The following is a 26,248-nucleotide window of genomic DNA, read 5'->3' as shown; positions in this document are numbered from 1 at the left end:
AAAATTATTAAAGTAATTGTATTTTTAAAAGACCGCCATAAATTATTATCAAAATTCGATGCCAGCGCACTCTATACCGAAATGGCTGAAACTGCTCGACAACTTATCGACCGGTAAGCGAGTGTCAGGAAACTGGTCGGTAAGTTGTTGAGTAGTTTCAGCCGTTTTGGTATAGATGGCGCTGGAATCAAAATGTAAAAATACTTAATTGATGGCGGTCTTTTTAAAATACAAACTTTTGACTGATTTCTAAAAAATAGAGTCAGAGAAGGTCAGAATTGTATCATTGTATCTTTCCATTTACAATTTACTTTTGTAATTAATTTATAATTAACGCGTGACACCATCAATGGCTTTATAATGAACTTGCGTTAACTTGCGTTAGTCTGTTGCAATGCGAAATGTTTCACGTTTTTATACTAAAATAAAGCAGATAGCGCTCGTTTTCAAGGCATAGATTCAAGATCCGTATAAAAACGCATGTCCAGCCTTGTGTCACCTACGAAGCATATTCGTTCCGGGTTCCGGTGTTAGTTGTCCGACGTGGTTCGATGTTACTTAAGTTTGTATAAGCTTAAAATATTAGAATAGAATATGCCTATAATATGAAGTGGATAGTAATTTCGTGTATTTTATGTATATTTGGATGTTTCAAAGAGTTTAGACCTTCAGAATCTTTCGTTACCGATTATTTAACAGGACCATGGAAAAATTTTACAAATGTTCAAGTAAATATCGAGTTTTTTTGTATATAGTAGTTATATGTAATTACAGAAATTGTTACTTCAAAAAATAAATTTATTTATTTAAAAATAAATGATGAATTTCTGTTATTAAATTCTTTATTTTTAATTATCATTCATTTTTTTTATATATTACATAGTAATTACAGGATCATCATTATTTTTCAGGTAAATCAAGAAATTTTTCCTGTTGCAACATATTCTTATTTTGCAACATTAGTTGTTACATTTTTAGTAACAGATTTTGTACGATATAAGCCTATCATTATTTTGTGTGGTTTCTCTGGTGCTATCACATTTCTTTTGATAATGCTTGGAAAAGATATATTAACTATACAAATTGTGGAGTTCTTTTATGGCTTGTTTTTGTCTACAGAAGTGGCTTACTATACATATATTTATGCTAAAGTTGATAGGAAACATTATCAGGAAGTAACTAGTCATACAAAAGCAGCATCTCTTTTTGGTCGTTGTATGTCTGGTATTGTTGCACAATTGACAGTCTCTTTTGATATATTAGATTATCATCAGTTGAATTATATTACAGTATCAGGTATTTATTAAAGTAATAATTTTTAGACTGATGTGAAATAGTTCATTTTTATCCTAATAACTTAAATATTAAGAAAGAAATTTATGAATTAAAAATATTCAAAAGCTATGTAAATTATAGATATTTACAATATCTTTTTATGAAAAATGTAAAATTTATTTTCTAGCTACTTCATTTGCAACAATATGGGCATGTTTTTTACCTTCTGTTGGTCAGTCCATTTATTTTCATAAAGAAAATGAAAATTATGAAAATCATGATTCTTTAAGTAATAATGAAACAGTATCACAATCATACAGTTTAAGTGAAGTATTACATAGACCAGAACAGCACAATAACAACAATTCTCCCAGTACAAATATTTCATTGATACGTAAAATAAAACAAGCTTATATTTTATTATGGAAAGATTTTTTGCAAGCATATTCAAATAATCATGTTGTAAAATGGTCAATATGGTGGTCATTTTCTACTTGTGGATATTTACAAATTATCAGTTATATACAATTACTTTGGCAAACTGGTGTATCACATGGAGATAGGATTTATAATGGAGCTGTAGATTCTTTATACACTATCATAGGTGAGCAAATATCCTGTATGCTTTACACTCAATATAGTTTTTTAGATACATAACATGTAACTTTAGATGCTTAGAACAATGTAAACACTATAAACAATATTCAGTTCAATTAGAATTATTTAAATCTTTTTTCATTGAACTTTCATATTTTTATATCGCAATTTAAATTAAAAAAAGAAGTAATATCCTTGTTTTTATTACTAGGTACAGCTACTGTTTTTTTCATTGGAAAGATACCATTTAATTGGTCTCTGATAGGAGATGTAGTAGTATCATTCATGTCATTTGTGGAAGGTACTTTATTATTAATTTCATCATATAGTTACAATATTTGGTTATTGTATGGTGCTTATATAATATTTGGAATTATTTACCATACAATGGCTACTGTTGCAAGGTATAATCTTAATGAAATTTAATTAAAAAAGGTGCAGTATTTCAATAAAAAGAAAATAGTATCCTAATTTATCATGTAATTTTATCATTTACAGCTTTGAAATTGCAAAATGTATATCAGAAGATAGTTATGGTTTAATATTTGGTGTAAATACCTTTATTTCGCTATTATTACAAACTATATTAACCCTTATTGTAGTAACTGGAAATTTAAATTTAAATATAAGATCTCAGGTAAGATTGGAAGTGAAATTTTTTAAAATTTTTTGTTTAATATGTAGTATATTAAATTAGTGTATCTATTATTTGTTTTATCATGGTATTAGTTACATGTATATCTGTAGTGTTAAAACCTATATTGTATCTTCTTTCAGTACTTTGTTTATGGTGGTTACTTTATTGTGATAGCAATACTATATACAATAATAGGCATTTTTAATATTGTAAAACACTGTAGAAGAGGTACAGAATTCAATATTTGGGTAAATAATGAGAATACCACAGTAGAAGTACGTCCGTAAGAAGAAGTAAAATCATCCAAATTTTACAGCTCTGGTTGATACTGTAATTATTTATAAATTTTAAATATATTGCTCCTTTTACAGGTGCAATATTTACTTAGATAATAATAGAAAATGTAGTATTATTTATATTTAATAGATAATCGTTCAAAAACAGTACAAATTTTTATTGTTATACTGTTCATTTTGAAGTATAGATGAATGAACTTTTACCTGTTAAATGTATTTCCTAAAAACACTTAATTATTATGTACTTATAGATGCATATCTTTATTGATAAGATATGCCCAATTTATAGTATTAAATATAATATTTTTTCACAGATTAAAAAAGAATGTAGTATAAATTACATAAATGTTACTATTAAATTATTTAATTAGAAAATGTGCAGTGTATATAGATGAAATATACAAAACATCGATATTGTTAAATTTTCGAAGGAAAATCATTTAAAAATATTATACTTTATTAATTGTTATGTTTAAAGAATATACTGAAATTTATTTTTATAGAGAACATGGTTTTTTTAAAAGAAAAATACATTTCCTACTTTAAAGTGATCCTATTTTTCTTTAAATATCTTTATTTACTCTTAATTTTCTTTTACAGAAAGTAAAAGTAATTTTATTGTATTTAAAACGTCTTCTCTGCACTTCTAGGAAATAAAATATTTTGTAACAATTTTTTTGAACAATGTTATTGTTATTCTTAATTGAGAAACACACTTACAGATGAGAATGTTTGAAATAAACATTTACCCAATTCACGACGAGGATTTGAATTTTTATCAAAGTGTTTAAACAATTTCCACCAAACTATACAATCCTGTATGCTTTGTTCAAAATCTCGATCAATGCGATCGGTTGTTTCGTTTCGTACAATAGATACAACAGAATTCATTGATTCGTCTTGAATTAATTTTGAAAACATACAAGGATAGTCATCGCAATCATTTTTATTAGAATGCAATTTATCTAGTAATGAACTGTCTTTTAAGCATATTTGCAATATCTGTAACAATTTATATTAAAGGTCGAATTTTTAGATATTTAAAAAAAAAAAATTATGTACGAGTGTTTACCCGGTCTTGGGGGACAATAACGGGATACGCTTCGAACAAACTCGTATCTAACTTATCAAAATCTCTATTTGTGTCAATGTTTGATGTTTTAGAAATACGACCATCATTTACTGATAACATTAATCCTGTCCCTAATCAAGAGTACGTAAAAACTGTGATAAATTACTGAATGATATATAGATAACATCTAAGGTTAATTATGAAATCAAATCGTTTACCACGATAGTGTAAGATCATTATGTATACTATCACTATTATCATTATAAAAATATGTTGCTATTAAATGAAAAAAGAAATTTAAAATTATATGCGAATTTGATGCAAATTTATCGGTTTGTTAAATATTTTCTTTGCAATATAAGAATTTAAAAAGAAAACTATCGGGGTAATATACTTCGAGTTCGTTTTAATTGTAACACGAAAATAGGAAGTGTTAGAATCGTTTTAGTACATGTCTATACAATTTTAATTATTTTTATTTACAATAAATAAACAAGAAAACGTAAAATTTTCAGATTTAAGGTTCATCGTATGTATGAAGTATGAAGTATTTATCGAATTATGTGTTTAAAAAATTTTCAAACTTAAGAGAATACATACATACGCGCCTTTGTTATTTACCCCTTCTGTATAATATTTCAATAAAATGATTGTTCAAAATTATTCAAACATACAAGATGGTGTACACGTGGTAAGCACCAGGATGAATATGCTGGCAAACATCCCGACACGTTACGGTAAGTTTTCGGATGTAGATAGGATGAAAGTTAATTCAACAAAGTAATTTTGAACATATTGGTTAGGACTTAATCGATGTATTGTGGTATTTATTTAATGAATAATATTGTATTTTTTGTTATTATAGCATAATGAGCAGCAAGGTAAATGCTGGCTGCAAAACTGTTGTTGCACGAACTAATAAAAATATATTGGAAAATAAGCAACATTTGGTAATTCAAAGTTTTTAATGTAAACATTTTTAGGGTTATAATTGTATTTTGTTATACTGATAATACTTGTGTATTGTATTTGTAGCCCACATCTGAAACATCTCAAGAAGGTCTTATATTATATGATAATTGTAATACTTTAATAGAAGTTTGCGTTAAAACTAAGGGTCGTAAACGTACATCAACCATGGTTAGCAGCAGTTCACCTAGTCATAAAGGAATAGAGGCAAAAAAACGACCTAGTAGTAGTGGTGATTCTCACCAAAGCTGGGGTGGAATTTTGAGAGAACAAAATCGGGCAGCTCTAAAGCAAGGTTTGCAACAATTAACCAAAAGAGCATCAGGTTCAAAGTCATCAAAATGTGGAAGTGAATCTAGAGAAACTAAAAAGCATTCCTTAAATCATCAGAAGCATGAAGTCAGCATTTATTTAAATATTTAATAATATACTTACATAAAGACATTAAAAAATTAATTTGAAAATATTAATTTTTTTACTATAGCATAAACACTTGGATGAAATTCCTGTAAAACAATCAGTTTCTCAAAAGAGAATTGAAGATCATATGAAATCCACACCATGTACTACAGTTCCATCAAGTACCTCTATACCAAGTACTATGCAAGCTATAATGGTTTGTGACAAAGGTGTGCAGTGTGGTGGAATACTAGATTATTCTGATGAGAAATATGGTGTATTAAATCCAGTTCGTACATTAAACTTTCTGATGACAGAATTGAAACATTTAGTAAAAGATGAGAGAGCTAATAAAATTTTAAATGATATGGAACAAATACTCTTTAGAATTCCAATAGAACCAGGAAAACCATTTCCTGTGGTAAGATTAATAAATAAAAAAATAAAAAACATTAATTATCTATTTAATATACTAAGAACGGGTAATTTGTAATAGGATCCAGAAGCTAAGGCACTTTGTACAAAATTAGAAGCTACTACAATTCAGTTGGAGGAGACAAGTAGAAAAATGAATGCAATGTGCGAATCATTACGCGAGGAAAGAGATTCATTGCAAAGGTATAAGTTTTTTATAAATACTTACATTCCGAATTATTATACTTACATAATTTTGTTTATACTAGGCAAGTTCATAAACAAGTATTACTGTTAAACGAATCTCGCGAAAGACAGTTAGATTTGGAGAGCACTATGAAAACGTTGAAACAAGAACTAGAAGAAGCAATAAAAATAGCCCAAACTAGAGATAAAACGATAAGTGAATTAAAAAAAGAGATAAAGGGATATGAATTTTCGCAAAATGTCGTAGCAGATTTGAGGATTAATCTAGCCGAACAAACGGAACTTGCAAGACAAAGGCATTTAGAAGTGCAATATTTAACTCTTGAGAAAGACAAATTTTTTGCCTTATCTTCATATAAAGATTCTTTATTGATCGAACTTCGTAATGCTATCAAGTTAGTTGTATCATCATTAAGCTTTAATTAATCCTGTTGGCTTTATAAAATAATTATTTTAATTTTATATCACAGAGAGTTGCAAAATCACATCGCGGATCAATTAAGTGGTTTAAAGAATATCTGTATTCCCGCAGAAGATGCCAATCTACATATTTCATTGGTTCACGGAGGTCTTGCATGTTCATCGCCTACATCTATGTCTTCACAAGATTCTAATGCACCTACTTCTTGGCACGATATGTCAGACGTTTCTTTGTCTACAGTGGATCATAATCCGCCTAAAAATGGGAATGTACAAAGATTTACACAAAAAACGAACAAAGCATTAACTGTTTCGGAAAGTCAAATGAAAAATTCGGATAAGAAACGAACGAAGAATGTTAGGGAATCACAGACTAAAGATTCTGTCAATTTAGAGTTTATTAGCTTACCCGGAGGAGAATCTTCTCACACACTTTTACCTTCTTACAAGGATCTTGGTTATACAGAAATTAGCCAATCTGGTAAGTACATTCGATATGTAGATATTAAAAATACTGTCGTAAATTAAGAGTATAATATTTCTTTCAGTTAACAAGGGGAAGGAAGACGTAGTAACAACGATTGGTAATGAGAAAAATGATGGTTTACGGAACTCTAAGAGTATCGGTAAAATATCATCGTCGGAACATTCAAATTTGTCTCCCGAGAAAGAAATTCGTGTAAAAGATCCACCTAAATCTCAACAATCTTTGGAGCTAAATAAAAAACAAAGTTCCGGGAAAAAGTTGCATTCAGCAGAGGATGTTGCTAACACTTTAAAAAACAATTTACCTCACAATTTAATAGGTTCTAGTATAACGGAACAGTTTCAAAATATGTTCCATGACATTAGGGTTCAAAGTAGAATGCCAGTTAATGTACCAAGTCCACCAAGGAATTATCCCCATCCTGATTGGAGCGATAGTACTTTACCTAGTATTAGTACCGCTTCAGAATTAAATGTGATACAATTGAATGACACTTAAGATTATATTAACTTTTTCAGCAAAGTAATATCAAACATCGTTACGCAATTAAATTATTCTTTATCTAAAAACAAAGTTTTAACAAACATATAAATCGAATTATATTTTTGTGACCTCGACAATTTTACAGTATATTTTTAAATAATAATTTACAAGAGATACATATAGTATAAACTGTATCAATTTTTGGCTCAAAATGTATTTTCCTACTAATATATGGTGTGTATATATATATATATGTATGTGTTTATTTTTGATTTTGATTTATAAGTAAAATTTGTACACAATAATATATATATATATGATTTAAAAAAATATTGTTTATAGGTACAAGTTACATTATTGATTAAAAAAGATGATACAAGAGGTGTAAGAAGTTACATGTAACATAAATGTTACAGTTATATTAATTGTACATAAGCGAAGGAAACCCTTCGGGGTAACACATTGGTGTTAATACCAAAGCACATAGTGTGGTATTGTTATTTATATAATGTGAAATTAAATTTGTATTTTGTTTATAAACATGATGATGCATTTCATTGACAATGCATGAAAGATAGCATAAGACTGCACATTTCTAAGAAATTATTGATAATTTAATTGATATTTTGATAAATAAAAAGAGATGCGTTCGGTTGTAACAAACAGTTATTCTTCATATTCTCAATCTACAGTCGGCAAATTCTTGCTAAGAAACCAGAAGGACATAATATAAATATGGCATGAAAACCCAGATGTATATATATATATATATATATATATTTTATCACATATGTATATATACAAGTAAAGTATAATACTTATATTTTGTAAGTCTTTATAGGATTAAAAGGGAACATTTTAGTACACGTAAAACATTCATCAATTTTGCATAAAGACGTCTTTAAGTACATATACATGTTTCCCAGTAAGCGTGTACATGTATACTCTCTTTTCTCCACGAAAAATTCGATCATTCTTTTTATTTATTTATTTTTTTTCTTTCTAGAGACCGAGAAACGTTCATTTACTAACAACTATCATAATACAAATACAGTCCTAACATTCGATACGTGTAAAATAAGTAATGTTAATCTCGAAACGATAAGGACTGTCTCTGTATTTGAACGACTTCGATGAAGATTGCGATAAAACGTGAAATATTAAAAATGTTTATTTATACGCGTTCGATTTCACGAACGAACCTTCCTCGATTAAATTTCAAACAGACTTCCACTCTATTCTCAATATGTTTTTTATTTTTTCTTTAAATCCATGGAAAATTACAAATACGAATTCTCACGACATTTTTTTCATTCTTTCATCGAATTGAAAAAAAAAATCACATTGCATTCGAAAACGATGCGAAACACTTGCACTCTCGAAGAAAATTCCTTCGTATTCGCGAAAGATTAAAGTTCCCTTGTCGGATACGTATACTTTCACGTACAGGTCAGTACGATTTTTCTTACGGCATACTCGAGGTGTCTTAAAAACATAAACTATTCAATTTATTACTGTTTCCCGATGGTCATCGTGATTAACCTTAGAAACAGTTATTCTTAACTCATGATATAAAAGTTTTCTTACCCTAAGAAGAATGTAGAAATCGAAGATCGCAATTACATAGTAACAATTTTTTGAATTGAAACTCCCGCGATAACTCGAAACCCTTATCGATCGATATTTCGATAAATTCTTTCTTCTTTACAGTGGAGGAAATGTACAGAGCAGACGCGTCCTCGTGGTTGCCGTGAATTCGAAAAATCTTTCGTCAAAGTACATAAATACTTGGGTTCGTATATTATTTCATTATTTGTCGTACGAAATTACCAACCTTTCGGTAATAATCTACGATTAAATCACGAATCACAAACGTTTCGTTATTTTTTTATGTATTGTTATCGTAATGACTCTGAGGTAATTACGTATGTTCGTAATTTAAGAAAAAAATCAGCATTCATTCAACATTATTCTGAATTCTTTTCGGGAAATATATCTTCAAATCTTATTTCGTATTGTAAAATGAAATTTTCGTATAATCCCACTTTGTATCGATCATCCCATCGGGGATCGTGAGGTTAATTAACATCGATTACCATTTGGACAAGCGTTTGGCAGTTACAGAAGAATAAAAATTTTGAAACTGCTTTGCGCTTGTCTTGTTGATCATCAATGTTATGTATAGAAGGTAGTCGCACGTGCTGTTTACATTTGAATCTAGACGCGAGGCGGTCGGCTCATTGTAAAGCGGGTCAAAACAAAATGGCTTTACGAACACGCAGTTGGCTACGGCGCGTGTTTGGATACGAATCGTTCGAGTCGAATAGCGTACGAAATTGCGTTTAATTGTGTCAAATCGGTAGTACTTTCGCGACCAGGTTACTTAAAAGTGTTGAAATAGTATATTTATAAATCGCGAACGTGTTTTTCGCGTGTGTAAAGTTTGTGAACAAGGAAAACCGAGGATAGATGAACCGACCACACAGCCATGGTTACTTCCGGCATATCCTTCGAGGGGCCACAGACATCGAAGGGTAAGTAAAGGCAAAATTACTTAACAATTAAATAGATTGCAACTAACAGCACATTGAAAACCTTCACGTATTACGTAAATATGTATATTTGTGTCTATGTATGGTGTGTATGCGTGTGTTTGGATATAGCTACCTTAAACACATACGTTACAATGTTTTCATTTTTTTCATTTTGCTGATCGATTTTCGCTTTTGATTTTCATTTAGTCCCATGAATTATAACGAAAGTATACAATAGGTGAAACGTATTATATTGGAACAAATGATTTTGAAGCGTTTTTTAGACGCTTCGGTTTGATTTACTTTTCGTCGTCATTTTCGCCGCCATATCCGCCATCTTGCTTAAATCGAATTTCATCGGACAATGTTCCTTTTTGGTTCATACGCTGTTTTTGTATTTTCTCATGATCTAAGAAAAGAATAATAGGAAAAATGTTGCGCACAGTATGATCACATAAAGATTGTGTTCTGTATATGTGTGAAACGATCGACGTTTATACAATAATAATATCACTAGCGTAGACTGCATCTGTTGTGTCGTTCATACAACTGCGTATATTACAATAAACGATCGTCGAGTAGAAATCGTAAAATCTTGAGTGTGTCGATTAAAAATGAATCCTAGCCGACTTTGTTCAATATCCTACTTAAATAGTTTCAACTATGAAATATGCTTGAATATAGCTCAGATATCGGAAGTGATATAGTGGGCTGTTGTAAAAATAAAAATTTAACATTTGTCATCTTGAGGTTGCATATGGAAGGACATGTTTTATTGTTTATTGTACGTTATATACTGCTTTGTTCGGTGTAAAAATATAAAGCATTTCGATTACAGACTTCGTATGTACGGGCGTTGCCATTGTTACCAAGTAATCGGCAGTTATTTACGATAATCTCTTTTTCCTTGATGCAGAGTTGCACTTATTTCAATCAAACCAATAAACTGATCTTTTAAATCTATTCAGGTTAGGTTAACCTAATATTCTTCATAGGGAAGAATTTTCGTAAATTGACGTTTCAATAAAATTCCATTACTAGTGACATCACTTATCGAATTCGTAAAGTAATCTATAACAGTGTTACCGATCGATAATTTTTTCTATAAAAAATTTTTTTTCATAAAACAAAATTTAACCAGTCAAAGGGCCTTGCTACTAGGAAAATGTAGAAATACAAAAGCAACATTTCTGTTGTTGTATAGGCAAGTTTGAAAAAATTTGAAAGAAAACAGGTTAATTAATCGATTAAACTATGAGGGAAGTCTATCAAAAATGTATCCTCAGTGCAACCCAGTTTCAAGAAATAGTCTCTAACTCTCTCTCTCTCTCTTTCTCTCTCTCTCACTTTCGTTCATCTAACAATGGCCCAGGCTATGGAGTTTAATAATTGCTTTTACGTGGCAATGATAACAATATGCGTGTATAACAAATGTACTTAGAAACGGTTTCACTTGTGCTATTACTGCTCTCTGGCGATAAAAATCAGATATCATTGTTCAACTGTTGGCTCGTAACAAGGGGCTGAGGGGGTAGAGTTTGTTGCTCTTTTACTGCGAGTTTATAAACACTATACACTTCCTGATTGTGCGCCCAAAACATGGCGTACGGACCCGTGAACAACGACGACTGGTCACAGTCCGTCAGGCGCGCAACAAGACACGCATTCAACTTAATGTAGATTACTTATAGTTAAATGTGTTGATTCAATAAATGTTTATGTATCAAAGGTGGCCAAACTACGGCTTTTTAATAGCCTTACTATTACGCATTTATTTATGCATTTATGAAATATAAAAGTAAACAAAACAAGAAATTAATGAGCAACTTCAATAAGAAATTAGTAAAAACTGTATTTACTTTATTAAAATATATGCTTTCTCATGGAAAGATTTGACCACTATTAGTACATACATTTATTAGACAATGTATCCACATATTAATAAAAGCATATTTTGCTAACAAACTTGTATACCAATCTGTGATCTTTAATGTGGATACATTGACTAATAAATGATTTGCTGAACCAACACTTTTACTGTGATATATTCACTATTCTTTGTTCTCCTCCAGTTTGTTCTTTTTCTTCCCTTAAATCCGAAGAACGTTCGTGTTTCTCGTATTGTAAAATTAACGAACCTGTGGTCCTATATATTAATGATTCCCATTTTTTTTTTTTTTTTTTAATTCTTTAAACTGTTTCCTTTTTGGGTTTCTGCGTATACCAAGAGAGATTCGCGCAATATAGTATCGTGATTAACATCGACGCATAAATAAAGTTTTCGTATTTTTTTCTTTTTTACATTTACTTACCAAAAACACTAATTCCCACGCTCGCAAGTCTCGATAGCTTGGTCTCCGTGTCGTATTGTTCTCGGTCTTTTGTATACCGGGTATCCCGAAACGAATCTTACCCGAGATATCTTTTAAACGGTAACGAACACAGAGAAACAAATTTTCTCAGTTTTTTTTTTTCGCGATCGTTTAATTAAAATATCAGGGCACATTTATTTCGCGACACCCTGTACGTCGTATACATATATATATATATATTATAATATATTCTTTAATTCGCCTTTTCTACCAGCGAAAATGGACATTGAAAATTTCGTAAATTCTTTTTCTTCGTTTCTCGATCGATGTATCCCAATACTTTATTGCTGTACAGCGCGTATATATACATATGTATATATATATACGTATAGAAATATTTTTCTCGTGCATTCTAAAAATGATTAATCGTATCGAAACCGTGAAGACTTGAGATCGAAAAATCGATAAAGCTCGAGGAATTAAACTGAAAGGAAATGTTGACTGTACGTGTATACTGTGTGTAGGTGTGGAAAAATTTCGTTGAATGGACGGCCAAACGAAAATTAGCAATGTCTTTGTGAACACGTGTTCGGAAACAAGCGTACCTTATTAATAATAATAACGAATACAGTCTCTAGTTCTAGTTGAGAGAATAAAAAATCGCCGCTAATCTTCGTTCCAGCGATCCACCCTTAACGATAATCAGTCGATGTGTGTTTTAACCCTTGGACAGTGGATAGAGCGATGCCAGCTCAAATATGATCCGACGAAATTTTATAATAATCAAAAGAAAATATATATTTCTTCATAGTTTCTGATACTTCGATATACTAATTAATTTCTAATGTTTACTTTCGAATAATCGTAGCGTTATGTACTGGATCTCGAGCGAGCCAACATTCGTCGTCCAAGGGTTAATTTAAATAACGCGCATTCGCCTCCCTTCTTTCCTTAACCCTACTATTATTACACGATAACATTTTGATTAAATGACACGTGTCGCGACGCGTGCAATCTCACGAGGGAAACCGTCTTAATTATCGAATAAAATAAAAAGAAACAGAGATGATGAACATCGTGGCGCGTGGAAAAGTTGAACAATCCTCTTGCAAGACAGATTTCAGGCCAGCACAGAAACAGCATTTCGATTGTTACGGCGTATACTGTGATTTTCGAAAATGTGTACAGGACGATTAAAAAACAATTTAAAAAAAAGGAACAGCACTTTGATTGATTTTCACAGAAACCAAAATTAAAGTTGCAAAGATACGATAAAATTTTCCAATATTATACTTTTATAATTATTATTATTTAAAATTGCGATAAGTACGTCTATCAAAAATATAAATGAAAAAAGAAAAAAAAAAAAAGAAAAGAACTGTGAGGGGTAGAAAGGATAGAAAATTAAATCAATGACCCTGAAGTTTTTCAATCATCCTGTACAATAAAATGTCGCTATTCTCAGGTGAAGCCTGACTATTGTTGATCGTTCAAAGGTGATGGTATCGAATGATTAGCATAAAAAGAATGATTGTGCGTGTCGCGAGCAATCGAGTCCGTCAGATTCCTCGCCTGTCCGTTATCGGTAGAATATAATGCAACGTATCAAAAATATGCTGAGAATCTTTGAACCGAGGTGTTTCACTTTGTAATTAGTTACGCGACGGCAAACCGTGGCAACGGTTTAGTCTAATTAAGAATGGAAGCATGCTGAACGAAACCGTTTCCGTCTCGCTCAAAAATCTTCTCTTCTCTCAGGATTGTCACTTTCTCGCGTTCTCTTATCGATACATTGTCGGAACGAGCATTGAAAACAGTCATTTAAATCCTACGTATTATTCATTACTCTGTATATCACACACATCCATTCTTTCTTCTATCTTACACCTCTTTTCGCATAAGTCACACTGAATTACGTATTCTTCGGTAGAGCGTGGAAGATGCTTGCAAAGTTCGGAGCACCTGCGCGATATTACTATGTACACAACGCTGTGGTAACAAAATGTTAACGAAAAGTCATTCATACCTCCTCTTTTTCGTTTACAATACGATCCATAAGTATTTGGATACGTTTTCACCAGAGTTACTGTTATAATAATTATATAGAATAATAAATTGAAAGCTTGGTTTTTGGGAAATTTAAAATGTTGAACAATTCCCGGCCATTTGTTGGTAAGACTTGTAACATAAAATTCGTGTCTATAATGTTAATTGATATAAATTCATTTAGGGAGGATTTCATTAGAATAACAATCGAGTCAGCTTTCAGCAAATACTTATGGACGATAATGTACATCATTTTCTTTGATTCTTTTCATTTTGTTCGCGCCTCGCTACGACCCTTACATTATTAATACGTATAATTTGATTTAGCGCGTTTGTTGCTTCCTCGCAACAATCGACGTCGTATCGCCTTATAAAAATTGGACCTGTTTCATTTCATTTTTTTTTTTTTTTATTTTTATCGTCTACGATCCGCTAATTCCTCCTCGATTCTCGCGGAAATCTTTTCTATATCTTACGATTCATTGACGATTTTGCGGTTCGTACCAATCACAACGTTCCTTTAATTCTATAACAACGAAACAACGTTAGAAACGGATTTAAGAGGAAACAGACGGTAGCCTTCCGACCGATAAGACTTTTGCTTGGTATATTATTAGACTACAGTTAACAATGCGATTGTAAGCTATGAGATCTATGGTAAATGATTGCCATTCATCCTTTCGTTACATACAAAGGGTGATCAGAAATAATATTCTGAAGAATTTAATTTAAGTCATAATGAAATGGACTACAACTTTTCTGTTAAAATAGCCGATAAAAATAGATAGTAAATCACACGATAGATTCTGCAACGAAAGAATCAATGGAACAAACAGTTTTTGTTCAACAGACGAGACAGTTTTACGGATAAACGATAAATGTATGTAGATGTTATCGGTCGAAAGGTTCGAATGTTTCTTAAAGAATTGGTCTAGCCTACGGACGAGAAAACAATTTTTACGGCTAAGAGAATTAACAATGGTGTTTCTTGGTATCGTATCGGCAAGCCCGTTTTATACGAGGAATATCTCTCAACGATGAATCAGTGGATACGAATAAATGGAAACTTTTCTTCTCGTATGAAAACTCTGGAATAATAGAAAACGAAAAGAGGAAAAGAAAGAATGCATCGATATAAAACGGGCCTGGTGTTCGTTAAAATTCTATTCATTTACAATACGTGTCCGCGTTCCACCCTTTGCGAGCATTTTATGGTTTACCTTCAATAACTACGCTTTCACACAATTATCGTATTTCTTATCTTTTAAATACGAGACTCTGCCGCGACGATTTTAATCGACAACGCGGCCGACGCGACGCGACGCGACGCGACGCGACGCGTTATCAGCTGTTTGAACATCTTGATTGCGGATTTGAAGTTACCCTTTCATGTCCGTCCGCATCCGTATGCCTTTTCTATCATTTTCAGAATTTTTCTCACTTTTCTTAACGGTAAACTTATTTGAAAGCAACGTTTGGAGTTGCTTTTTTTTCCTCTATTATTTTAATCACAGAACTATCGCATTTAAATTTAAGTATTTGTCCGTCCTCTAAAGAATAAATCACCGTATATGTTGTATGCCGGTGGCTGATTTTCCCCTCTCTACGTGTCCGTTCCACGTTACTTCCATTTAGATACGCGCGTATTTCGAGCGTACAATTTCGAGCGCGCAGCTTGAGTTCTCCGACTCGTGGCTACACGGCTCGGAGTAGAAAAACGTTGAGAGTTCGATTCGAAGGTCGGCAGGAGTTTCATTGGCAGGTAGCCGGGGTATGCAAGGCGAAAAACCGACCGGTACATAAACAGTTTGACAGACTGGGAGGGACAAACGCTCGGCACCGTGACCCTGCGAAAACAAAGCGTATCGATCACCGAGTCAGCCTGATTGACTCGTACGTCGCACCAGCCTGGCTAATGATCCACCAAGGACAACCCTAGTCGCAAAAGATCGCGTTCCTGATCGTTGCTCGCTGAACAAAGCGTGCGTTTCGTTATTCCACCTTGTTCGTTTACACTTTGGAACTTTAGGGAACGACCCTTAGCCTTTATTTTCATTTCAATTGTTCATTCATTAATGTTTTTCGACATCGGACGAAAGAATTCTCGATGATTCCCATGAAATATGTCGATCGACAAACGAGACGACGAGAGATTAAACATTAACGGTCTGTTTTCGTGGCTGATTAACCTGTTGCTCGCAGGTTGTTTGTCGCTGGTTGAATACGAATAGATTTAATCGGACTAGCAAAATCAGAGGGATATTATGCGAAACTTTTGCGTAACAAGTTGGAGAGCAAGAAGCGTCCCTTCGCGGTACACGTGTTATCCGAACTACCCTTTATCATCGCCTAGGGTTGCGACGATTACGCTGGAATTATGCATGGGATTTCATTAAGCGCGTTCCCTCGTGCAAATGATGATTGTAATTAAAGTTACGACGAATTTGCTATCAAAACTGGTCGATCAGATTTTTCTTTCTCAAGAGTGGTAGAAAGAAAAGGAATTTTACTCTGGAACAGTGATAATTAAAATGACACAAATTTCCAAATAATTATTAGAAAGAGATGCGACGAAGATAAATTAGATTCATTTGGATATCGGAAGGATCCTTGAGCGCGGATGCTGTCGGTAACGCTTTCTAGTTGAGCAACACGCTTAGAAAGCTCGTTGGTACACGTGTAAAAAAAAAAACCAACGATGTCCCTGGTTTAACTAGTTCGAATTTTGTGGCGTGGTTAATTTATGCAATTGGAACGATCGCGTTTCCGAACGAACGACCGATCATTTTCAAGCCTATTAAAGAGAGGAGATACTTGTTGGAACGGCGCCATCTCTAGCGCGCCACTTTCAAACGGAGAGCGAGACGGGGAAAGGGAATAAAAAGGCGGAAAAAGCAAAGAAGATAGCGAAAGGACGAAAGGAATGACGCGAATAGATTTCGCACGATGCCGATCCATGGTTTTCGTGGTCGTTTCGTGTGTTTAGATTTCTCCGTTATGCGTTGCATAATCCCGTGGCCGGGACCCCTGGTCGAGCAACAACAAGAAAGGGAAAGAAAGAAAGGAAAGAAAGAAAGAAAGAAAGAAAGAAAGGAAGGAAGAAGTCGGGAATGGAAGACGGGGGCGAGGGAGAAGAAAGAAAAACAAAGTTGGAGCAGGAAGTGGCTGGCGTAAAAAGAAAAGCCCCGGTAGCTGGTCCGTGGCGAGCAAGCGAGTGGAGTGGAGTAGTAGGCCAAGTGGAAGTTCCTCCGAGTTGCTCTCCTCTCTTCCGACAGAGAGAGAGAGAGAGAGAGAGAGAGAGAGAGAGAGAGAAGGATGCCGACCTTTTATTTCGTTCAAGAGAGTAACTGTCAGCCGGGTATTTCGCGTGGAGGCAAAATAAAGTATAAAGGGTGTTTGCTGCGTCGTATATACGCGAATCCAAGTATGGACCAACTTCTCCCACTCTGACCTCAGGATCGTCTCGACCACCTTTCGTCCTCTCTTCACCCAGACCTTTCTTCTCAGTCTCTCTTATTATTCCATCCTCCTCTCTCTATTCGCGTCTGGCATCTTTCTTCGTCTACTCTCCCGTTGCCACTCCTTTTTTATTCTGAACACTCTCCGGGTTCCTTTAGCCTTGCAGACGCTTCTGGCAGACGAGGCGCGTTTTGTTCTCAACTTCCTTAATTTCACCTTCCGGGGGCCCCACGGAACATCACTTCGTCCCTTCTTTTTTTCCCCCCCTCGCTCGGTCGTTTGGTTATCGATAGAGACAAGGCCGATCGAGAGGAGTAATCGCGGTAGGCTTCGAGTGAGTTTTGCTTTCAACTCGTGCTGAGAACTCTGATGACTGTAATTAGCCGCGCGACTAGGCCTCCATCCGTACACGTTGCCTCGTTTCGTATAATCACTCGAAATGACGGGGATGATCCTCTTCCGTGGAAAACCCTATTTCTGCTCCCAGTTGCGTTCGCCCTAATCGAATTTATCCCTTCGAACAGGGACTACTTGGAACGCAATTGTTTTACGGTGCCGCGTCCTGGCAGAATATAGAATATCCTGGTGACGCGTTAGAGGACTATTCTCCATCGCGTTCCATCGAGGAGGGTCGTAACCCGATTATCACCAGTGTCGCCGATGCACCGGTTTACCTACCGGTAGATGCAATCAGAGGATCGGAATGTTTTTTCACGGGGACGAGCAGCAGCGGGCAAGGAGATGGTTCTTTCTCGCGGGGCTGCTGTTGCGCCGAAAAGGAATTTTGCTCACGTGACCAGGGGAGGACGAGTACGCGGCGAGTTGCGAGCCGTCGCGACGATCGTCGTGGCAAGTTCACGAACCTTGAACCCTTCTTTAGCCCGTCGACTCGTTTCGAGAGGGCCGCGTGACTGGCGATCTCCGGATGATTAGCTTTCCGTACGGGACCAGTCTTCTTCCGTGCCTTTTTTCCCCGTCTCCATTTCATTCCATCCGTGTCTCTTTTTACCACCGATACCCCTCGAGCAACTCGATGCTGCTGAAAAATCATGGATCCATTTTCAAGGCGCAAGATGGTACAATTATGGGATTAAATGTCGATGCGTAGGGAGACAGACGGACAGACACCGGTGACTCATGGAGTCGCAGGAAAACAGAGATCTCCGGTGCGTTCACGATCGATCCCCCATCTGCACGCTGCGGCAGCGAAAGAGGAGAAAGGGAAAACGACGTGACCGCGAAAACACGAATACCATAGGAATGTCACGAAAACAATGTCGGCCACCTGACCCGCGGCCCCCAAGCGCATCTGTCTCCTTCTCTTGCGTCGATTACAAGTTTTCTTGGCCGCCACGCCGCGAGGAACGTCACGAATCGCCAGACCCCCGACGAGACTGCGAGATTGAGAAACGCTGTCGAAGAACGAGACGGGCCGACTCAAGGCCGAACCATGGTCCCACTCCCCCGCCAACCCAAGAGTCCGAGTCAAGGGCGTTCCCCCCCCCCCCCCCCCCACCTACCCGCCCAGTTATGAGTCGGGAGACCCAGCAGAGTCTCCCTGCTTCTCCCTCTCGTCTCTTCGTCGGGGCCCCTTCTCTCTTCGTGGCTAGCCAGACTCTTTCTCCGGGTTACTCTTGTCCCTCTACGATTATCCACTCTCTCCTCTGTTTATCGTGTAATTTTTTTCTTCAACCATCTCCATCGTACCCTCCACTCGTTGCTGTTTTCTTTGCAGATAAGGAGTGAATGGGAACTCGAGGATTAGTCATTTTGATGATCAGTTTGGAAAGTGTTTCCACCTAGGGGTGAATCTTCCTCGTCGCATCAGCTGCGATTTTCACGTTTATTCCGCGCTCTTCTCGGAAGAGGCTCCTTGTTTGGGGCCGTTTCTGCGTCTCTCCTCCCGTTCTCCCTGTGTTCGTGGTGTCCCGCGTGAAACGACGCCTTCCTTTTTTCTGCGTCGCTTTTTGGCCCGTCTCGGGTTCATCGTAACGCCCTGCTCCGTCGTAATTGTAATCACTTTGTCCCGAGATCGTTACACTGTTCGATTCGCGTTTCGAGCTGGGTTCACCGATTGCCGATATCGTTGCGAGCGTTGCCTCTCTCGTCGGCTGGATTCTTCCCTTCCCCGGTCAACATTCTTCATCCGCGTGCAGTCCCGACGGGTTTTCGGGCGTGCACGATGATCCATCATTCTTCGCGCCGTTCAAATGCCCCTCTCGTTCGCTCTTGTCCTTCGACTTACGTTTCGCGCAGCACCGAGTCCTGGATTAGTTCTCTTTGCCTCAGTACGATCCTTTTTTTATTTCACACTGTTAATTATACTAATTTTTCTCGCGACTCAAACGCTTTGATCGATCCAAAATGACGGTCATTGTCTCCATTTTTGCACTTTTTGCGATTTTTTTTATCACCAAAGATGGTCCGCTCCATAATACCGTGTATTTTTTGGATGTTCGGTAAATAGACTGCCGCTCGGATGAGAAACGGAACCGGTTCCTTGGTACCACACGAATAAATCATGCATCGATTAGAAGACTTGCTAGTAGAAAGAAGTTGCCCTCGGGTGTGATTGAACTTTCCATCGTTCCGAAATTTGTTAACATTATCGATCGATTAAATTCCTTGATGAGACAACACCGTTTCTTATTATTTATATAATTCGTTGCTTTTAACTTTTGCCGTCAACGACCCAGATCGTTGACGAAAGGTTAAAATCCAACGGTGATAGTTGATCTTGAATCGATGTAAATCGTGCAGGTGAACGGACAGAGCAATGAAATCGGCAAGGACCGGGTAATTACCAGCCGATACGTATATACTCGTCGTTTCATTCGTTTTCTTTCTTGGTTAAAATTTCGCTGCACTCATTCTTGCATCACCTTGCCGGCCACGGCTGGCCACGGCGGGCCCCGCTGGGCCCAGGACTCCATTCAAGGACACAATATTCAGAAACCGAAAGTGCGATCACGCGAAAATCTAACGTCCCGCCGAACCGGTCTAACCGGATTCGGTTCTGCGGCTGGTTAAGATGGTACGGCGATCGGTGGAGCCGCGTAAACTCGTTCCTCCGTCATTTTCGGCAATAACAACATTAACGCACCCGCTCGCCGGATTACGCTCGTGAGAATTCGACACGGAGTCTTATCGTTCCTCGATTACCACCGCGGTCCGTGTCAAAGGTCGATCCTCGGTATCGACCGTGACCGTCGTCGATCGTTATCGTACCTTATCGTTCACAGACTTCTTCTTTTTGCTATTCTCCATAATTTACATACGTATAATTTCATACGATCATCAAGCTGAATCTTTTTCAATAAATTGATCAATTTCAGTGGTCTTCGTAGAATCGCTTTTAAAACGGTTCTCCACATCTGTCCAAAATAATGAATAACGTCGTTCCTTAAAAAATCCCAAGATCCTCAGATCGGATTTTCCCTCTGGATCGGCAGAGGTCGAAGAGAGGTAAAGAAGATGCTTGAACGCATCGAAAGGTCGGATCGATCGAGAAGTTGGGAAGAGCGATTGAAGAAGGTGCGCGGGCCAGACATAACGAGTTTGAGAAACTCTGCCGTCTGCGAGGAGGTGCACGACTGCACTTGACTTTCCAACTTCACCAGCGGCATGCACGGGCTACGAAAGTCAGCCGTCTCTCCCTGCGAGATTCCTTGTAACGCCACGGGAAAGGGGTCGAAATTGAAACGGGCGAGGGATCGAACGGATAGAAGATCGAATCGAAAAGGGTCTCGAAGATTAACCCTTCAAGTGTTACAATGGACGTGTAAACACGTCCGACAATTGAACCGATGCTAACATTGTGGAGCAGTTGATACGGAGTCGTTATACCGATTACTCTCTGCCGGCGATTTAATTGCCTGCCCTTCGATTCTTGAACGGAAACTTTTCGAAATAAATTCCTAAATCCTTTGACTCGGTCCGAACTTACGGCGATGAGTAAGAAGCAAGGGGTTAAGGTCAATCGCGAACGTTTTTCCGACATTTTCCAAGGAAGGCAAATGGTTTCTGTGCCCGCAACAGATTTGAACGCACCATTCCGCGTAATGAAGTTTAACGTCTTCTTTCGAGCTGCGCGGCTGTATTTAGCCGGTAAGTAAGAGGAACGCGTTTGTATGAGTGTGTAAGCAAGCCACGGTGCAAATAATCCAAATCAAGAGCGAACCCGCGTTCTGACAAGTGGCTGTTCTGACGTGGCCGTGCAAAACTGGTTGCACCAGCGATGGAACTGTTTCCGAGCCCGCTTTGCCGCTCGTTCCCAGGATTTACGACGCGCCGAATTTATTCCCGGCGAATTCGATTCGACGCGGACGAACGTTCAATTATTCCTCGCCTGTCTCCCTTGGATTTCGTACGACTCGACGCTTAAAATGCGTCTCTCCTCCTTTGTTTCTTGAATAATTATTAGAAAAAATACCGAAGGTAAACGTAGAGTACCTTTTTTTAAAAATGAAAGTTCAGATCTCAGAATTCTAGACGGAATACTCTCGGTGGGATAGCTTCGACTTGGCTCCCAGTCGTTCGTTCTGTTAATTATAATTCGAATGGCGTACGATGTATCATCGAAGTAGGATAGCTTTAGATTGGTTACACTAGTAGGATTAGATGGATCGAGCAGGGACGAAAAGAGATAGGGAACAGGAATTTTGATCGGTATCTTTGAGTGTTTGTCGAGTTCGAAGCGAATCGGATCCGTGCCATCGCGAAGACACTCGTCAGTCACAAAATATTAAGTACCCGGTTCCATTGTAATTTTGCATGTGACTTGAACAGCAACGAGAACTGTACCTAGACTCAACCAAACTAAGGAAAAGATTATTAAAAAAAAAAAAAAAAGAAATGAAATTATATTTTTTGTCGCTTACGCGTTGTTACCGTTAACGCCTTACCAACTGAAAGCTCATTAAGAGCTTTCGTCAATTAACAAACCTTTGATCGTTAAAGATTCTTCTCTAAATCAATGGAAATAATGAAATTGCTACAATTAACGCGTTAACTGATACAGTGGAAATGGCCGTGTGTAGTGCGTCACGGTATAATTGCAATTATTCAGAATACGATCGTTTTGTTTTTCGATTTGAAAAAAAACTGCTGTACACCGCTGCGATCGGCGAAATTTTTTAAAATTAATCAAATGGTAGGTAAGGTGTTGAACGGTGTATAAAAAGAAACTCTCGAGCTGGATAATAATCGAATGAAAAGCAGAAAAGAAAGAAGCGCAATGAAGATTAAAATACATAAGAAAATAGATTTTATTCAGAATTTATTGAGTGATTTTGCGAGGAGTTTTCTTCTGTATGTTTTTTCACTGATTTTTTTTTTTTTTTTTTATTTAAAAAAAAGGAAAGATATACTTTGTTATATCGTTTTCGTTCTCTCTCTCTCTCTCTCACACACTCTCTCTCCCTATCTTTCTCTCTGTTTCGTTAAAATACGTTACAAAAAAAAACAGTGGCTGATTCGCGATGATTCGAAGAGAGATCGAATAGAGAAAAATACAACGGGATGAAACGAAATTTTGAGCTAAAAAAAGAAACAAATATTAAGGAAAACAAAACACAAAGAGGTCAGTCTTGGCTCAGTGGTTCGCTGCTCTCGTTGTAAAATATCGTATAAAATCGTACATACAAAAAAAAAAAAAAAAAAACACGACACAATACATCACCGGCGCCACACGCGTCCGCTCGGTGATCCCTTGTCTATCTTTTCACTTCCTCCTTTCTTCCCTATTATTTTTACTGTTTTTCTGTATTTTTCTTTTTTTTCCATTTTAACTCTTTACATTTACGATCGTGCGAGTTCCTTGTGTATACATATAAAAAAATCTATATATATATATTTATATCTTATTTATACGTACACGTACATAAATAAGAGACGAGTTACGCGTGCGTTGAAACACTAAGTACACGCGAAACAAATCTGATGATCACAGGAGCGACGGGAAGGAAACGGATGGACGAAATGCACGCGACGAAAAAAGAAGAAAAAAAAAAAAAAAAAAAAAGAAAAAAAATGCAGAGAGACAGGAATTTTCGGTTTTGTCGAGCTTACAAAAACGCGCGAACGGTTTATCGTCGCGTTATAAAGGTGGAAAAACACCGATAACGTATCGATTATTATCGACAGTTTTCATTATCCACCTTTATTAGAACATTCGACGAATTAACAGAAATGAATAGCAAATGTTTTCCAACTTGGACGCGAAATTTCTTTTTACCTCTTCCCCGTTCCCTCGTTATTTTCGTTTCGCTTTTCAATATAAAACTCGTATAATAGTTTTCAACGCATCGCGACACGATCCTAAAGTGTGTACGTACGCACATCCGTAACGTATTGCACCTGCATCGGCGTCCGCATCGAAGGTTTTTAAAGCTAAATTTTGAAAACGAGATCTCGCGGTGTGGTGGCGACGTTATTGTTACGTCGCCGCTTATAAATCAACCCTTTCGCTGTTAATTGCGAAAGGATTAACGATACAACTCGTGTATAAGACGGTCGTGAACGGTGTGTTGGTGAAATGAAAAACAAAAGAAGAGAACGAACGCGAGCAGAACGTAACTAGAATATAAAAGAGAGGAATCGACAAGAGAAAAAGAGAGATGCGTGTCACGGGTCGTGTCATCCTGTCGCGAGGCTTGGTTCTACGGAACCGTAGCCCTGAGTCTTATCAAAGGGGGGTAGGGAGGATGGAAAAAGAAAAACAATAATTTACATAATCGTTATAGGTAAATATATAAAGCTTATAACCTAATCTATGTTGAGCATTCAGTGGACGACGAGGATGACACGAGCCAACAACGGTTACACTCTCCAAGTTTCGATAGCACACAACCGAAAATCTAGCTGGATGAGACAAGAGAAAACAAAATTACAAAAAATTACAATAATAATAGTAATAATAATAATAATAATAATAATAATAATAAAGGGGATAAAAACAAAATTCGAGAAACACTGATCGCCTTGTTCTTCCCTTCTGGTTTACGTATACAGACGTATATGTGGTTGTACGTGTATGCACGTGACGTTTCCGGTCGTCGGAAAACGTTGCGATCCATTTCCTTTCAGGAAAATTATTGAAATAATTTAAAAAATAAAAGATACATCCTAATTCTGCCAACGTGCCTAACGTTTATAAATAGTTGAACGACGTCTACTATCGCGAAATAGTTATTCGATCGACGCCGGGACGACAATTTTCCCTCCCCGTACAGCGTCGTACAAAGAGGCCAGGACAAGAACGTTTCGTCGAGGCCGGATAATCCACGATTACTCGTCGTGCCATACTGTACACATTACAATAGAGAAGTCGCTTATAAATAAACATTAGAGCAATAACATCGTATACGTGTCGACGATAACAATCTCGTGGATCATCCGATCGGCCGCTACCCTTATCTTGACTTTTCTTCTCAAAGTCTTATCTTCTTCTTTTCTCTTATTATCGCTATAGTGAATCGATATCACAGTACCTGTATTGCCACCCACCCACAAATTTTTTTTTCTTTTTCTTTTTCTTCCCCTTTTGATTCGACAACGACGGTCGAACGAACGTGTTTCGTCGATCGAAATGGCACCACACAAGCTTCTGACGTCGTCCAACCAGTTTCGAGTCGGTTCGCAACGAGTTCTGGCGACCCGCATGTGTACGTGTGTGAGAACTTAAAAATAAAAAATAACGTGTCCCTGTGGTCGGTGCCAGGATCAGCTGGCTATCGCGCGTTTTGCAAAGTACGGTTCGCGACTTGTATAAAATATTTATATTTATATATATATATATATATATATATATATTTATGTATATAAAGATTAAACAGTTTAAAACCAATCCGACAACGTTTTCTTTCGCGACACACTATAAATAAATATATAGTATGTATATCACACGACCGATTTTGTGACTGCGAGATTAAGAGTATAATTAAGCATAAGCACTAGTAGTCGATTAACAAAATTAAAAAGAAAGGGGGCAGAACGAAACGAGAGGCACGAAACAATCTCTAACAAAGGGTACGATGAAAATGTGTGTTTGCGTGGGTGGAAACGATGGTGGAAAAGTAAAAAAACTCTATAAAAAAAAAAAAAAAAAGAAATAGGGAAAGAACGATACCAACCACTGCACCGTATGCAAAATCTCTCGCGAAAGAAACTTAATAATAATTAATAATTAATAGCGGTAATAATAATAAGATATGAGATGATATATCGCTACATCGAGTACGACGAGTTAGAACAAATAATAATAATAATATATATATAAAAAAAACAAGGATTCATTCGTATCTACAATTTGTTTACAACAATTAGTCGTTTTTCTCTTTTCCCCTTCTCGTCCCTTGGCAACCGAGGGTCGCAAATACTCAAAAGAAATTTATAAAAAATTTATAACAGTAAACGCAAGTAAATGCAAATGCAAATTAAAAACAAAATTCTAGCTGAGGGATTGTAAAATTGGTGGCAAATGTCTGACTACACACAGCTATTTCTACTGCGACCGTCAACCCGTACAAAACACGAACAAAAGAATAACAAAATTTGCTGTCACGAATTTTAAAACGGGACAGAAGACCAACCAGCCACGTTAATGAAGATGTTTACACGCTCGTGTTCGATTAATGAACGT

The 26,248-nt window shown here is 36.3% G+C and overlaps 3 protein-coding genes and 1 long non-coding RNA gene across 6 annotated transcripts in view; 3 read left to right on the top strand and 1 right to left on the bottom strand.

The window, feature by feature from the left end:
• Positions 1-396: 396 nt before the first annotated feature.
• Positions 397-3,252, top strand: LOC117608664 (thiamine transporter 2). 2 transcript variants are annotated; one of them, XM_034334111.2, is made up of 7 exons: positions 397-728; positions 912-1,296; positions 1,463-1,879; positions 2,084-2,276; positions 2,371-2,509; positions 2,650-2,839; positions 3,120-3,252. In XM_034334111.2, the coding sequence occupies exons 1-6, from the start codon at positions 606-608 to the stop codon at positions 2,794-2,796; spliced, it is 1,404 nt and encodes a 467-aa protein (XP_034190002.2). In that variant the 5' UTR covers positions 397-605; the 3' UTR covers positions 2,797-2,839; positions 3,120-3,252. The 2 variants fall into 2 exon arrangements, with proteins under 2 accessions (XP_034190002.2, XP_034190001.2); XM_034334110.2 differs by lacking the exon at positions 3,120-3,252 and having other exon boundaries at positions 2,650-3,098.
• A 29-nt stretch (positions 3,253-3,281) lies between these two features.
• LOC117608665 (uncharacterized) lies at positions 3,282-4,386 on the bottom strand. The gene is made up of 4 exons (XM_034334112.2): positions 4,096-4,386; positions 3,878-4,008; positions 3,526-3,807; positions 3,282-3,451 (listed from the first exon to the last, which is right to left on the bottom strand). Exons 1-4 carry the CDS (start codon positions 4,136-4,138, stop codon positions 3,389-3,391), a joined length of 519 nt encoding a protein of 172 aa, XP_034190003.2. The 5' UTR covers positions 4,139-4,386; the 3' UTR covers positions 3,282-3,388.
• On the top strand, positions 3,877-8,018 carry LOC117608663 (uncharacterized). Of its 2 annotated transcripts, XM_076688919.1 has the most exons (9): positions 3,877-4,018; positions 4,393-4,614; positions 4,743-4,827; positions 4,913-5,245; positions 5,331-5,666; positions 5,742-5,863; positions 5,929-6,261; positions 6,337-6,767; positions 6,835-8,017. In XM_076688919.1, exons 3-9 carry the CDS (start codon positions 4,747-4,749, stop codon positions 7,269-7,271), a joined length of 2,073 nt encoding a protein of 690 aa, XP_076545034.1. In that variant the 5' UTR covers positions 3,877-4,018; positions 4,393-4,614; positions 4,743-4,746; the 3' UTR covers positions 7,272-8,017. The 2 variants fall into 2 exon arrangements, with proteins under 2 accessions (XP_076545034.1, XP_034190000.2); XM_034334109.2 differs by lacking the exon at positions 3,877-4,018 and having other exon boundaries at positions 4,538-4,614; positions 6,835-8,018.
• Positions 8,019-9,503: 1,485 nt separating this feature from the next.
• LOC143305412 (uncharacterized) overlaps positions 9,504-26,248 on the top strand; it is a 78,450-nt gene continuing 61,705 nt past the window's right edge. Inside the window, exon 1 of the long non-coding RNA XR_013062325.1 lies at positions 9,504-9,790. This is a non-coding gene — a long non-coding RNA (uncharacterized LOC143305412). The remainder of the gene's footprint in view (positions 9,791-26,248) is intronic.

This window comes from Osmia lignaria, chromosome 2, assembly GCF_051020975.1.
Source record: "Osmia lignaria lignaria isolate PbOS001 chromosome 2, iyOsmLign1, whole genome shotgun sequence".
Classification (NCBI taxonomy): Eukaryota; Metazoa; Arthropoda; class Insecta; order Hymenoptera; family Megachilidae; genus Osmia; species Osmia lignaria.
The sequence above is the reverse complement of the archived record's forward strand: the minus strand, read 5'-3'. Positions and strand labels throughout refer to the sequence as shown.